The sequence below is a fragment of the Pelmatolapia mariae genome, linkage group LG17 (assembly GCF_036321145.2).
Source record: "Pelmatolapia mariae isolate MD_Pm_ZW linkage group LG17, Pm_UMD_F_2, whole genome shotgun sequence".
NCBI lineage: Eukaryota > Metazoa > Chordata > Actinopteri > Cichliformes > Cichlidae > Pelmatolapia > Pelmatolapia mariae.
Window position 1 is genome coordinate 39025790 of NC_086242.1, and position 16722 is coordinate 39042511.

Consider the following 16722-nt stretch of genomic DNA (forward strand, 5'->3'; position numbering starts at 1 on the left):
TTCTGCCGTCACTGCTAGCTGAGGAAATCTAGGAAAGAGCAAGAATTCATGGGTATTTTGGTCCTCTTCTTTTAACACAGTGCTGCTCATAGTTCAATCCAACATATTCATCTCTTCAAATAAGTCATTCCATTCAAATAAAAAGGATTTCAAGCAAAAATGTAAATATAAATGCACCTATCAGCCAGCACTAACCAGTGAAGTGAGTATAAACATGGATCCTGACATTCAAGTGGAAGCTACTCTGACATGTCAGCTGACCGGTGCTCCACACCGAGCACAGGAAATGTGAGAAAAGAGTGAGACACCAACACTGAGATAACCAGCGTTTTTAAAAATATATAACCCCAAAATGTGATGCACACACACACACACTGATGAATGGTTTAGGGGCAACCCAGGGGTCAGGGGTCAGGACTTGCCCAAGGATGCCTCACAATACAAACTGGAGGATCTGGGGATTGAACCGCTGACCTTGTGGCCACCTTCATACTCAGTTTAAAAACTATTATTACAACCATGCATATCTGAACTGTTCGGCTTTCAACTTAATGTTGATGAGAAGAAGTCACCAACAAGCCAAGAAACCTGCATAACTCTGAACGATTGTATTTTTCTTATCAGAGTGTCCTGTTACTTTTGGACAAACCCATGCATGTTTTCTGGCAGCAGAAATGGCAGAAAGTTTGTAGTAACAACAAGAAAATAATTTACTTTTATTAAATGCACTTCAGAAGAAATCCTGGCATCTGGACTTTGGTGATGTCAGTGGTGGATATGGATGTGATTAGGAGACAACAGCAGTATGATTAAGGCAAACTATTGTTTTAGGCCCAAACAGATAAAATGGATCATCAAAACAACTTGAAACATCTGTATATCCTCGGATCCCTCAGCACACACACAATGAACACACATAGACGATGTTAGCCTACATTAGCTGAGTCATTCCTTTTACTATGGCACAGATCTGAGCATCCTTTTCCACCAGCCTCAAGTCTGATTTCTGATTCAGCATTAATGAGTGAGCTGGGCTCTGGCTCTAACTGCCTCTGTGAGCCAGCCTGTCATTACTGGTTGGAGGATAAAAAGGAAGAAGGATCATTAGCAGGTTTCTTTACTGTATTTAGATTTAATCTGACCACGTGTGTGGCCACATTAAATTACTTAATTACATTCAGCTTCTGATTTAAATTGTGGTTAATAAAACTAGCCCTGAGGATTCAGAGCTTAGCTTTAATATAATGTATTCTAAAAACACACAGGTTCAAGTCACAAAGACGAGGGTGTCATTGGGCTTTTGGAAGTCTAAACGAGACCTTGTAGCTCCCTGCCTTCAGCGCCTCCAGGGCTCAATAAGAGGGAAGTTAAGCCCTGAATTATACACTTGACTTCAGATTTATTTAAAGTGAGCTTTTTTGTAAGAAAACCAGCGAGCATGTATTAGCTGAAAGCAAAAACATCCAAAAGAAAAGAAAGGCGAGGAGAGAGAGGAGTGCAGATTATTACAGAGTAGCATATTAAAGGGCTGCGAGGAGCTGAGTGGGTAAATGAGAATACTGCAAGGGAAGCTTTCATTTACTTTTGTTTAATAAACTCTGGAGCTGTGTATTAAAAGTGACGCTGTGAAATTATAGATATGAATATGTGTAAATCTCTACATGCAAATAATAACAGTAAAGCTGCAGGCTTGTCAGCAGTGATGCTGGTGTGCAGGCTGTGTTTGCCAGTCACATATGAATCATACCTCAGACAGCACGGCCCTGCTAACAGAACAGTCTGAGGACAGGACAGTTACATGGATCCTGTTATATTACTGTATGCATATATAGAGACATGATGTTGTTCACTAGCAAGGATGCCACCTATTTAAACTGTTTCCAATATTTTGAAGTTTCATTAGATTTTCTGCATTTCGTTTTTTCTATCATTTCTATCATGCAGCAGTTAAAAATAAAAACAGGTGGATGGAAACACGCCTACAGTCGATGTCTGTGTAAACTTGCTACTGTCACTGTGAATAACTGCATGAGGTCGCTGTGTAGCCACCGTGTAGGCTGCTGCGTGCAAAATTTATTTTTGTAAAAGTGGATTACAGATGCATGCACTAAAAGCACAAAGTGAGATTTTCATATTTATATGAGTTACATTTGTTATTTCTATTTATGATTCTTTTTTTCGCTCGACACCCAAGACTCTCTCTCTCTGTCTCTCTCTCTCTCTCTCTCTCACACACACACACACACACACACACACACACACACACACACACACACACACACACACACACACACACACACACACACACACACACACACACACACCTCTCTTTGACCACTGACCCCGAGCACCCTGCTAAAATTTACCCTAGCTGCACTAAAAGCCTCCTCTACATAGAAATATATCAATGGTGCTTCACATGAGTGAAAACGTGGAAAAATCATCCAGGGAAAATCAACTAATGCCGGGCCCATGTGCACCTGGTCTAATCTTAGCTGTCCAGCAAACCGTTTAAATTCCTACTGTATGCTTTTAAAAGGTCCTGGGTGATAAATGGCCAACAGTGAAATAGAAACGGAGAGAGGGAGAGGATGAGGGACAGCCTGAGACAGCACGCAGCAGAACACAGTGAATAAAGGACAACAGGAAGTGTGAGGTAAGACACTGGTCGGGGTTAGCGGCACAAGAAAGAGGCATGCAGACAGGAAGTGATAGATGGTAGGACATTGATCAGAGAACAGAAGAGGAGCAGAAACTATCCAATCTATCACCATCACCTCCAGCAGTGTCCTCCTGTCATGCTCCTCTCCTCAGTGACTGCACTGCTGGCAGGTCGCGCTCAACCACGAGAGCCACAGCTGCACAAAATGTGGATCTCCACAGTGCTCCAAAATATGCCTGATTTAGTTGATACTGCACACTGCAAAATGTGTACACTTTCCATCCTTTCCAACCATCTTTTGAACATTAAGTTGTTGAATTGATTTTCTACCTTCGAGGCACTCATTGGTTTCAGCTCACTTGCTTGAGATTGGTAATCCATCACAGTGAACATCGAGGCACAGTTTCATTATCACAGCAAGCAGGGTTTCTTTGAAAGTTCTCCTCACTGATGCAGGCTGTTTGAAGTCAAGAAGACTCATACCTGTGCAGCCACACTCGCTGGTTCACCTACGGCCTGCTTTACTTGCTGTAGCTTCCAGTTTTCTCATGAAAACTAAACATATTGATGATACACTGTCAGTATTTGTAGCAATAAGGCACATAGGGATGTTTCCAGATAAAAAGTTACATTTGGATTCCAAGAAGGTAAAATACTTGAATTCTAATTGGAGATAAAGTATCTGAATTTCAGGAGTGGGACCACGCCTCCAAACACGCCCCTTCGCCTCCCCACACAAGCTGTTCATCTTGTTCGGCCCTACACTATAGAGGCACTGGTATTACACAAAGGGAACAATCAAAAGAGGGTCAGTTTCTCTCTTGCTGGCAGGACATGCAGGGTTCAGCTTTGAGGACAGTATTACTGACAGAGTGTGACGTCCAGCACTCCTCCACCAACCTGGCTGTACTCAGTTCTGTGTACATGCACGTCCGTTTAAGGATGTATGCTGTACCTGAAACACTGCATAAACCAATCCTGTAGTGGTACCTAATAATTTGGAACACTCTTTGGACCAACTGAAGACTCGTCTCTCTGATATTTGATAGTAACCTTTTGACTGTAGCACGCTGTTATTTTAAATTAAGAGGTGACCACACCTTTCAGGTTGTAGTGCCTGAACTCTGCAGCAGCCCTCCTCAGCTCATCAGGTTGGCTGAATGAGTTTGTTTAAATTAAACACATTGTTGTATGTTAGCATTTCCTTTCCTCTTGCATCCATTATTTCGGTTATACTTTATCTGTATGCTGCATTCTCTTTAATGCATGTTTATCCACACTGGAGCATTTTGTAACCGTGTGTTTGAAGCAGCGCACAGACACAAATGAAGATTCATCTGAGAGGGACAGACTGAACAAGACCGAGTGCTGAACTTTATTTATTTTTTCTACTTTAAGGGTTGTCTGAGAATTTTAGACTTTTCAGGTCAAAATAATAGCCATCACTGCCAAATCCTTCTCCTTCTGTGAGAATTAACAGACTGTGCACAGATTGTAGCAGTTTTCACTAGACTCATTTTTCCATGAAATAAAAAAATGTCACAAAAACTTATAAGAATATTCTATACGTGGTATTAAAGTTAGCAATTACTTTGTTAGTGTCATCATTTTAAAACATTTCTCTGGTCCCCCTTCAGTATAGCTTATGAATGCAGCACTGTTTAGCAGCTACATTTAAAGTGCTGCCAAAGCTTCTTTTTACCCTTGAATTAAAAAGCTCTCTGGGTGATAGGAAATCATAGCAAACATAGCATATGCTCAGGAGTAATGTGCAAAACCACTGATATGGTTTGATTCATTTGATTTTATCCCAGCCTTTGCCTGTAAAGTCATTCATATGGTAGGTGTTCTCTATTTTATGTCCTTTGCTTCTTTAATTGTAAGCATAAACTAAGTGACGAGGCTGAGGCCTGTGTCTGCATCTCCTTCTGATTCTTCCTGTGTCAGTCTCTTCACTGTAAACTGTAAAACGCAAGCCATTAAAATGGCATCACATTATATGCTTTAATTTCATGCTGGCAATCACACTGTTATAGCAGGCAGCATGCGATCAGATGGTCGTCATTCTGTAAAGCGTTTTAAATCGTGAAAAATGAGATGAAGCAAGGTTTCACTGGCTGGGACAGACATGACAGCACTGTAATAGTCTCGCTGTTTATGCAATATGTCAAAAATGCAGCAGAAAAGAGCTTATAGTAGGAGTTTGTCATTTCCTCACTGTCCTTGAAAAGGGTAAATTGTGAGACCTGAGAAAAACCTCTGTCCTTTCTTGTGATTTATTGTCTGCTCTCATTTATGATACAATCGGGATGACTTTATCACCTGAGGCCGGCAACATTTCCTGACCAAGAGACGGAGAATCAACGGTCATTATGCTGAGCTTTCACAGTCAGCTGTTTCCTCAGGTACTGATGTAAAGACTGAGCATCAATCCTCTACGGGCACAGTCAGTTAGAAAAGAAAAAATCTGCCTTCTAAACATGCAGGCAAAAACAAATGTAGGCCTTCTTCAGGTGAAAACCAGAAAAGGAGTAAAATACAAATGTGAAAACAGGTGCAGGTGGTGATAAGAAGATGACAAGGGCGCTTATGGAAGTGGGCTAGTGTCCTACCTGTGTGGGGTTGTAGAGCTCCTGCAGGGCATTGCGGGATCCTTTCCTACAGCAGCCTTCCACCATGAAGGGGTTCCTCCGCATGACTGGAAAACAGATGATGCTCCAGTAAGAATGGAGGACATTCAAACTTACTGCAGCTGGAAAGTTCTGACACAGCAATCATTTTGACAGCATGCAGTGCAGAACACACGTCATCCTATATAAAAACATATCGTTTGGGTTGGATTATTTTTCATGCAGCTATCAGTGTGAGAATGCCAGCCACTGTTCGTGAAGGCGACACTTGAGGCTGGCTCCAAGCGTCCATCCATCCTTTCTATACAGTCTGTGATCTCACCTCATAGTTGCTCAGCAGCAGTGACTGTGGCCACATGTGGTAATTACACAATAGTAACGCCTTTTATTCCTCACACTGAATACGAGTCTGTCTATATCCAAGGGGGCTGTTATCCTTTGACTGATCAAAGATTAAATTCCAGCTTCCCTTTATTTTTTACTCCCTTCCTTGAATATAGCACATTTGGAAGCATCACCTTGAACAACCAACTGCTGCAAGTGGGAAGCAGAAAGCTACAGGGATAAATAATGAGAGCAGTGACTATATGCCAAGGGCAAAGCCACAGTTCAGTGTTTATTTGGCTGGATCTCAGCTCTTTATACAACTCGATACAGAGCAGTAGCTGCTGGCACCGGCTCAGTGGGAGCAGCCAGCGCAACACTTTGCCTCGGCCAGCACACTCTCTCCAATTACTCTGGACGGAAAAGCGCACAAGAACGGCGCAGGATCAACAGGAAAGGAAAGGAACCACTAACGAGAAGGCCGAGGGTTTAATAGCGCTTTGTTCTGCACGTCATCTGCCTCGTGTTCGTGGATGGACGTGTGTTCTTGCCATCAGGAAAGCTAACAATGAGAATAACAAGCGATGTACATTCATTTCTACGGCGAGTTTCCATCTGTGAATCAGGTTTCACTGCATGTTTGCCAACCACAAAGCAACAAAGTAGGATTATATGTGGACAACAGATTATGTTTACATTTAAAGCATATTGATACTGTTCAACTGATCAGGGGTTAAAATAATAGCCAGACCTGTTTCTAAGCACCAAAGACTTCTTATGGGTTAAAAACTATTATAATTATATGAAAACAAAGCATCTGCAGTCAAACACACAGTTTTATATACACTGTACGTTTGAAATGGATGGACTACAGGCCTACTGCACACAGGCCACAGGGCTCAGAGGCTGAGGAAGTCCCAGAAAGACAGAGGTGCTGCAATAAAGAGGAACAAAGGGATGAAAAAGACAAAATTACCAGAGAGACACAAAAGACATAAAATACTCCAAAAGAAAACTGAGAGACACAATGTGATTACAGACAAAATCACAAAAAACCTGCTGCAAAACACACAAAGAGAGACAAAGCAACGATGAAATGATGATGAAATAATGAACAAAACAGCAGAGATGCAAAGGAGCAGTGGAAATAATAATAATGAATACAACCACAGACAGTTCTGCCACAAAGAGACACAAAAAAGAGACTAAATGGCTACAAAGTGCAGCAACTGGACCACAAAGAGATGCTATTTCGAACCGTTTTGTGATGCTGTCAGTTTTGCGCATGACATGGAGGGCGTGGCTTCTAATTAATCCGTTAATTAATGATCAGTTATTGGTTAATGATTCAGGATCAGAAGCCAGATAAACACCTTTGTCCTGTTAGACCTACACTTTATGAGGGTGTGTGTCTGTGTGCTTGTTCTGCTAGTTGGACATGCTGCAAATTTGCAAATCTGCTGTGCAGAGCTGATAATGTCAAAATGGATATTTGCTCATCTGCACAGCATCTAACAAATGTGTTGACCGCAAACATGTAGCCTGTGTACACAATATCTGATGAAGATGTTGTTTGCGAGTGTCATCATTATTATTATTATGAATATTATTTAGTTATTTATTTTTCCTGTTGCGTGGAGAACCCCTCAATCAGTCCTGACGGACTGCATGTTTGCCAACCACAAAGCAACAAAGTAGGATTATATGTGGACAACAGATTATGTTTACATTTAAAGCATATTGATACTGTTCAACTGATCAGGGGTTAAAATAATAGCCGGACTGATTGAGGGGCGTGTCCTCGTGTCCTCTCCTCTCTCGTCCTCCGCGTCAGAAGAGCATCAAAGCAAAAAACAGAAAAGGAGACTCTTGATTTTTTCAAATCTTGCTTAAAAATTGAAGAATGGGGTGTGATGGGGCTGGAACTGAGCACAGATCTACCCTGGATCCCTGTAAGAGACGTGTAATCCCTCTGTTCGCATGAATCCTTTGACAGAAGCCTAGGGAGTGAGCTGGGTGCTTGTTAGTGTAACGAGCCCCAGCAGACAGCAATGACCTTCAAACACCAAAGGGAATGCTAGACAGAGAGAGGAGGGATGCCTTTACACACACTATGTGCAATTAACCATGCACAGACACACACGAGAGCGTGATTGATAATAGTTTTGCTAAAGCTGGTCTTTAATAATGCAGTTCGGCACTCTGTCCTGCTGTGGACGTTGTAAATAGGCAATTAATGCTGGCTTGGAGAACAAGAGCTCGCAGCACAATAACGCAGTTGCATAGTATTTGCCTTTTAGGCGTGCTGTCACAGACCAGCTCAAACCCAACACATACACACACATCTCCAGCACCAGTGGAAGTCAGTACAAGCTGAATCAGCAGACGGTTGGCCACTGCTGATTGCTGTGGACACAGCCCTGAGGTGGGTCTCAAGGTAATAAGGATTTAGTGTCTGAGTGTGTGTGTGATTGCACTGTGTTCACTGACAGGTTGCACAGCTGGGGGGATTCTTATCCACAAGCACCAGTGGACCCAGTGCTAACTAGAATGGAGGCCATAATAAATCAGGCATTGGTAACAGTCACTACAATTGAAAAAGAGGCTTGCTTGAATAGACATAAATGAGCTAGTGTTATTGCGGGGACCTTTCACTTGTTACTCCACATAAGAGCACTGTTACACATGTAACAAATTTTATTTACTACCTCGGTGAAAATGATTATATATCTAAGCACATGCTCTTTGACAAATGGATGCAATAAAAGAAAAGAGGAGGCTGAAAGCAACCACAACGAGCACAGAGGAACGCCACTGCAAAGAAAAAACACGCAAGATGAAAAATCCTGAGACAAACCAGTGAATCAATGAAAGAAATGATTTTACTTTTTAACAACGTGGATATTAGTTAATATGTAGAAAGATATAACGTCATTATCATGTTATGTCAATAGATACAACGTGACCACAAAGAAGCTACCCACAGGGATGATGAAAATATAATACAGCATTTAAATAAATCCAGTAAAAGCCATTAAAGTGCAGTAGTTATATGTATAACAGAGAAAGATAGAAGCTGACCAACTGCCACCGTCAGTCTCATCTCTCTTGGCAGCTGTCTTTTTTCTCTTGGCAGTCACTTTGGAGATATATATATATATATATGTGTGTATATATACACACATATATACACACACAGCACAGAGGCACTAATCATGGCAGCACAGGAACAAGCACTGAGCACAAGATCCATAGAGGCTGGGGTCTATCACACCAGGCAAGACCCCAGGTGCAGGCTGTGTAAAGATGCCCCTGAGACAATCCAGCACATAACAGCAGGGTGCAAGATGCTAGCAGGCAGGGCATACATGGAACGCCATAACCAAGTGGCCACCATAGTGTACAGAAACATCTGTGCCGAGTATGGCCTGGAAGTCCCGAGGTCAAAATGGGAGAAGATCCTGTGGGACTTCCAGATACAGACGGACATAGTGGTGGTAGACAAACAGAAGAAGATGGCTGTAGCGATAGACGTAGCGATAGACGTAGCGATAGATGTAGCGATACCAAATGACAGCAACATCGGGAAGAAGGAACATATATACAGAAGCTGCTTCCATCAACTGGAATCAACTGTTATATTCAGCCTACGTGTTTCCATTTTTAAGGTAAAACTAATTTCTCTGTAGGTTTGTGCAAATGAGACCACCCTGGAGAAAGAAGTGAGAGAAAAGCTCATCTTTCTAAATCCCTCACATGGTGCAGAACTTGCCCCAAGCACACATACAGACACACAAACCAAAATGTACAAGTTATATTAAATCTGTCCACACAGGCCTTATCTCTCTGCTGTGATGCCTCCAGGCATCATATACACAGCCACCATGCACAGATATACTAATGAACTTTTTAATCTGCCAGTATTCCTGCGTGTGGTCTGTTACCTTGAAGTAATGGTTCAGCCACAGCGCATGAAGGCCCTGGGACTGGTGCGACAAGGCTGAAAACCAGCTTCCACAACTCTGCATGTAATCCAGTCAACAGGAACACAAGGTCACCTCTACCAGTACCTGGCTCCTTAATTAGTGGGAACTGGGCTGAACCTCCACCATCACCTGCACCAGCTGGCTGGATGCCTGAGCTCTGGAATCAGGTAAGGTCACGGGAAAGCAGAACCTTATTCATTTCCTCAGTGCTGACAGTATTGATTGTGCACCATCATAATGTACACACACACACACACACACACGCACGCACGCACACACACACACACACACACACACACACACACACACACACACACACACACACACACACACACACACACGCACACACACGCACACGATGTGGATACCAATAAGCTTTCAGACTCACAGATTCTCAGCGTACTGGTGAACATGTACAGTTTGAATGCTACAGCTAGCAGAGCATGTTAAAAATGCAGGACCCCTGCATGTGTTTGTCAGAGATACTTGAAATTTAACAGCAATGGTTTGTTGGTATAAACAAACATGTATAAACTTTTACAATAAGCAGATCTTCAGCTCTGCTTTTTATCCTTTATTTGTTAACATTTCTGAAACTTCAATATGTACAGTTTGCTTTTAACAGTTCTGTGTCATATTGTACAGTTCATGTGGATGTTAGTGAATTACTAAGTAAAGTAAAGCTTTGGTTATTGATTAGCTGTGTGGTGCATCAGCTATCACGTTTATATTGGCACTCTGCATGTCACACAGCTGCAAAGTTTTCTCTTTTCCTCTTCAAGCTGTTGCAAAATCTTCTTCTTCAAAAAAGAGGGTTACCAGGGCTCACCCTGCACCAGGCCTGGGGAGGGAGGGGGCCCACTGTTGCAAGCAATTCAGTGCGTGTACCACTGCAGTGAGATCTCGTTCCAGAACAATAAAGGTACAGAAATAGTGTTGGTTTGTTTTTTCTATCTGACCAAAGCTGGAAATACTGGAGCCAATTCTTGTCCATTAGTCTATGGTAGATTAGCACAATAGAACTGCAGCTACTGATGATTTTAGTAATTGAGTACTGTATTGATTATTCCATTGATTAATTGAGTAACCAGTTAAAATATACTTCTCCTGGATGAGGTCAATGTTTAGCCGTACCTCTGTGGGCTACACTCTGTGTGTGCAGACAGTTCCACATTAAACTACAACAACTGTGTGTAAATCTCAGGTTTAGGTAAAAGCACTGTAAGAATGTTTGTGTGACTTTGAGTGCTTTGAGAGCATAAGGTCCAAACTACAAGTGGAATATAAGTTATATAACTTACAGTGTATATGATGTGGCATATAAGCAGCAGGCTACAGCTGTGAGATAGTCCTTTCTTCTGCTGTAGCTTGAGGACATTGCCTCATTTGGCCTCTGCTCTCAGGGGATCTGGGCAGAACATGCTGAGCCATTAAGATGCTATTTCACTTTCATTTTCCTTGAGATGCAGCTCTTCTAAGTTCGCTGTCTCATCAAGCATGAGTCAGCGAACTTAAAACTGTTTTGGGTTAAAAATGTGCTTTTAAATCAAACCCCAGCTAAGATCCGATAGCCCCTTGGAACTTTGTCTTGTAACTTCGAGCTGGTTTGTTTTACTTAGTCAGCCCAGCCACACCGTTATTTAAATGTATACTTTTCTACTATAGCTCCTGATTTGATCTTTTTCTTGGACATATTAGACAATAAACTACTGCTAGATTTTTAAAGTTGGTGGTTGCCATATTTTGGTATTGCTAGTCACAACGATCCCTTCTCCAGTGCCTCTTGTTAGTAGTTTTTAGATCATCCACTCTGTGTTATTCTCAAACTAGCATTGCTGGCTGAGAACTGGTGTGTGATAAGGCACCAGCTCCAAACTGGCACTTTAATTACTTGTGATACATGAAGTGTTTTTTAGAGCCAGGATTGAGTGTACAGGAGACGCCAACACACATGAATGAAAACTTAGAAGCAGCTGAAACCCATCAGAGGTACTGAGGCAGACTGAGACATAGCTCTGCTTCCACCACTGACATGGTTCCTGCCTCCTCCTCATTCAGTAACACTCACTCCCCTGCCAGCCCAAATGGCAGCAGCCCACGCAGTCTCCAGCGTTACCTCGAAACTAAGAGACGCTCTGCGTACTGAACAAACATCCATACGCACCACAGATAAAGAGTGCACACAGCATTCAGCATTCTGTCACTGTGACATGCCTCCTCCTCTCCTCCTCTTTGCTGTCACCATCATCCCACTGGTGAAAATGCTCCAAAAATGTTCTGATTTCAAGGGTGCGCTCTTGTAAAAGCAAGTGGAGAAAAAGCCAAATCAGTGAAAGTATTCTCCAGTAAAAAGAAATGTTTCCATGCTGCTTCCTGAGGAACGGCTTTCTAAAATAAGCAACAAAAAACAAACTCATTTCACAATTTACTGAAAAGACGGAACAAAAGACTTGCTAGTAAAAAATGTTTTTGTCTGAAAGTAACATGGAGCGATTTCTCAGCCAGGTGACAGGATTTAATAGACTGTCAGCAGAGACAAGCATGAGAGTGCTCAGAATGGTGCATGCTACTGTACACCAGTACAAAATGTGCCTTTTGAAAATCAGAACTATTCATGTATATATGCTTTTATTTGAAATGTGCTTTCATAACCCTGAAACTGGATTAATCTCTGAAAGGCAAAGATTGAGAGTGAAAAGGGAGATGAGGTTGAAATTAATTTTGAAATGATATTTGCAGCTTAGTTTTTGTACATTTGGAAACTTTCACTTTACATATAGTTATGTTTTGGTTTTATAATGTGCTGAGAAATCAAGTTAAAGCACCTCATGTGTACTCACATTGTTAGCATTGTAATTTAAGTCCTGTTGCTTTTTTTTTTTTTTTTTTAAGTTTACAGCCCAAAACTATCCAGTCTAAGTCTTCAGGTCCCAAAGTCAAACACTGGAGCATCACTGAGAGTTACAAACTGTCTAAATTCTTTCATCTGTAATAAAATGATCAGTGTTGCTGCTTTACCAGGTGTAACAATTAAGTTTAACATCCAGGCATCCATGAAAACAGGATTTATTAAACTTAACAGAGTTAGCAGGAAGTTAGCTCGCTAGTTTCCACCTAAACATGATCTAGCATGTTCTGACTGAGATTTTCTCACTTCCAACATGAATGAAGACAGAAAACTAAACAGCAGTGACGTTTGTAGGGTTACTGAAGTTGGGCTAGCTGGTATATAATGATGTGCTCTCAGGCCTCCCAGCGTGTAACATACGGACGATTTGTCACAGTCGTCGGTGTGTTAGACGTTGGGATGAGAACATGTTGTAACTATGCTGCTGCATGGGCTGGGATGTAGTTACATCGTAAGGTTTAAACTGAGCTTTAACATGAACAGTGGTAATAAAATCCCAGAGAGGCCGACGGCAATCACTGCCTTTTTTAGGGGCTTGTTCAGATGAACTAGAACAAGATGGAAACCATTCAAACAAGTTAAAAACACACCAGCCTTAATCTCCAAAGGCTGATTCTGTTCATCTGCACGTTTTCAGTGGGAGAAACGCTTCACTCATCCAAGTGACTTCTTCAGTCTGCAGGTTTCCCCAATCTTATAAACAGTACATTTGCACAATGACTGAAACCAGCCCACTGAAGGAACAATGGGCAGAATCATCAGAATCAACTTTTGGAGATTTACTTACCTGGATGATTGAGAATGCATCAAGACACGAGCCTTAATAAACACAGCAGTTTGGGTCCAGAAGCAGGGTTCATACGTCATCACAGGATAGGACCAAAAGTCTATCGGTAAACCCGTAAAAATAATGCTAAAGAAAAAAAGCTTACCTTTTTTCAGTTTAGGTCAAACATTATCATGTGCATTATGCACACACATCAGCATGTGAAACATCTGTATCCTTCTGCAGGCTTCTGAGAGTTAGATCTGGTTCAGATTTATTTACTTTTCTTTTGAAAGTTAGTCTAATATGGTTCAAAAATAAAAGCACAGTGTAGAAAATTATGTCTTTTAAAAAATGAGGCTGCAGTTTAATGCACAGTCTCAGCGGACAAGCTTTAAAGTGGCCTAATGCAAAACAAGCACTGCAGCTAGAAAGTATTACACTGCATTCAATTTTCTCACCATCTGATTATGAATGAGTCACCTTATAAACAGCAGGGATGCTTCTGCACATGCTCGGTACGGGCCTGCAATCAAGCAAAACATCTGCCATCATCTATCAGCAGAGGATTATGGTCCACTGGAGGATTAACTTGTCACTAATCTTACCTTCACAGTAGGAAAGGAAGGAGAGACAATTCACAGTGGGCCGCCCGCACATAATAATCAGCCAACACACACACACACACACACACACACACACACACACACACACACACACACACACACACACACACACACAGATGCTCATGCAGGGCTGATTTGGTCTAAGTATGCTACTTTATGACACTGTGTGTGTGTGTGTGTGTGTGTGTGTGTGTGTGTGTGTGTGTGTGTGTGTGTGTGTGTGTTACCGTCCTACACAAAAGTGAAGTGCCACAGTGTAATTGGGATTTAAATGAACAATGCAACTGGAGCAGAGAAGTAGAGATACAGGTGATTAGCAATGTTGGCACAACTTCATTAAACAAAGCTCAATAAGAAGTTGGGGAAGTGATTTTCTCAGTGTGAGTGGGTAGGCTATAAAACCAATCAAGTCTCCAGTGATGATTGACTGCATGTGTCTTTTCCTGGTTGGAGCGCTCAGTCTAATCCCCTTAATGATGATTACTAACGCGACGATAATACACAAGCAATTATGTCTGTGACAGTCCTCACCTGAGGCTTACAGGCAGAGTCAGGAGGAAAAAAAAGATCTAATATTTCTCCAAACTTATTATCAGTATGCATCATAATAAGCTTTGACTGATCGTGAGAACAGCAGGAGGCAAGAAATGCCAATCACTACGTTCGAAGATATAATCAAGTTATCACTGAGACACATTCAGAGTTTCTCTCATTATAAAGAAAATATAAATCTCCCCCAGTTAGTTTTATTCTCCTTTTCTTTTTCAAACTAAACAGAACAGCTGACTGGATAAGGTTGTGGAGCGAGAACACTGAGCCTTCTATGAAATGCCTGCACATCTTAACACTAGTAAGAATTGTAAACAAAGTTGGATTCATCACTCCATAAGACCGGCTGCCACTGGTTTTTTAGTCCAGTTCTTTTATAATTTGGCATCCTCAGCCTTGTTTCTATCCTTAACTGCAGCTTCCTGACAGCCACCCTGCCACTGAGCCCACTTCTGATCAGGCTTTGATGAGATGGATCAGCTGAAGGTCCAGATGCATCTGTCAGATCATGTGTTAGGTGTCTGGCACAGCACTGGTTCGTTCTTTAAGTTAGGTGCCACTTTATGCTTAAAAGATCCGCAGGTCAGTGTCATCAAGAGGCTTAAGAAACAAACAATTTCTGTAAAGAGTCTTCTGTAGAGACTGGACTGAAAATGAGTGGAACAGCAGCCATGTCCAGACTTTCAGAAAGCCCAAGTTAAAAATGACTCCACTCACATTTATTCAAGAGTTCAAATTACTTCTAACCATCATTTATGCCTGCTTTGTTCTATGGACGGCCACAAAGGAGGTATCACAAGAACCATCCCGTGGGGTCTCTGCAGAATGTCCAAAAATCAAGAACACTTCTAATAAAGTCACATTAAAAATCCAAAACAAATCTAGCTTGACAATTATCATATTACGTAAGAAAAAAAGCATTTGACTTGATCATTTTTGGAGAGCTGCCCTCAGTACGATCATTGTTCTGCCTACTCTGCTGTACCAAGTATGTCAGTCGTTCTTCTGCATCACTTCCAGCCCAGATGTCCCCGAGACAAACTGAGGAAAACTGTGGACTGAATCCACGAGCAGCACAGACAAAGAGAGCACCTGACAGCTTCTAAAAACATCTACATTGCACTACATGAACAGTGGACCAGACTTTTCAGGCCTCCTTTAACACAACAGAGCATGAAACACAAAGAAGTGGCAGCAGGTCAGGAGGTGAAAGAGCACCACAGCGCATGCAGTCACGCAGATAACCTCGGCATCATCCTACCGTCAGTTTTTTGTCATTCAACATGAGGAATCCCATTCCTGATGCATTACTCCAGGAACATGAGCTGCACTGCTGCAGTACGCACACGTAGATAACGCACATGGAACCAGAATCAAATCCTGATGTGTTGTTTCTACATCCAGTACTGATGTTGATCGCTGTCATTCCTGCACTGACTCTCACCTCAATGCACCAAAAAGGAAAGCATCTACCAGAGGAACTGATCCTGAACTACAGGATTAATGAATAAAGTCATTATGTTAGAAGCTTTCAGATGAGGCCTTCGTCTGAGAAATAATAAATATTACATTTATAGCTTCAAGGCCAGTTTTATTCATTAGCTGAATAATTAAAAATCGATGGGGGAATTAATACAATATTAATAATTTGCACTAAACGACTATAGATTCATATTTTGGTAATGCTGACATCTCTAAGGTGGCAGTGAGTGGAAAAAGTGAACAACATGTAACACTCTTGTTTTTTATTGCCTTTTATCCATCGTATGCAGTGACACTGACGAGTTCATTCATATACAAGGCACCATTTCACACAAGCATGGGAATTTTAACAGCCCCACCCTGCAATCGGACGTATCCGTGAGAACTTTATCCATATATTATCCCAGTTTTGAAAGAAAAACACCCCCAATCAGTACAGGTGGCTGATATCCCCAAGGTGTCCAGGCAGGAAGCACACAAACACAATCTGAGTCAGTCAGTTTATTCCAGATGAATGAGCCCAGAACAGGAGTCACATAGGCACCCTAAACCATCTCCACTGGCCTCTGTCCTAACCTGTGACCTTCTGACTCTGTGGAGTCATTTTACTCACCTGCACCTGCAACATGAGGTCATGACCACATGCTGGGATGTAAACATAAAGGCTCAGCTCCACCACTTCATTGCCAGAGCCTGCAGGTGCACGTTCAGTGTCAGTATTCCTCACTTCACTGCTGTTAGTCACCCACACCTTCTTCAGTCAGTGGCGCTTTCTCGCGTGTTTCTACG

General features: G+C 41.9%; 1 protein-coding gene across 2 annotated transcripts in view; it reads right to left on the reverse strand.

Moving 5' to 3' along the window:
* chst11 (carbohydrate (chondroitin 4) sulfotransferase 11) overlaps positions 1-16722 on the reverse strand; it is a 96931-nt gene that overhangs the window by 33677 nt on the left and 46532 nt on the right. For both annotated transcript variants that reach the window (XM_063501082.1, XM_063501081.1), the window contains exon 2: positions 5275-5360. In XM_063501082.1, coding sequence (XP_063357152.1) covers positions 5275-5360 — 86 coding nt within the window. The remainder of the gene's footprint in view (positions 1-5274; positions 5361-16722) is intronic.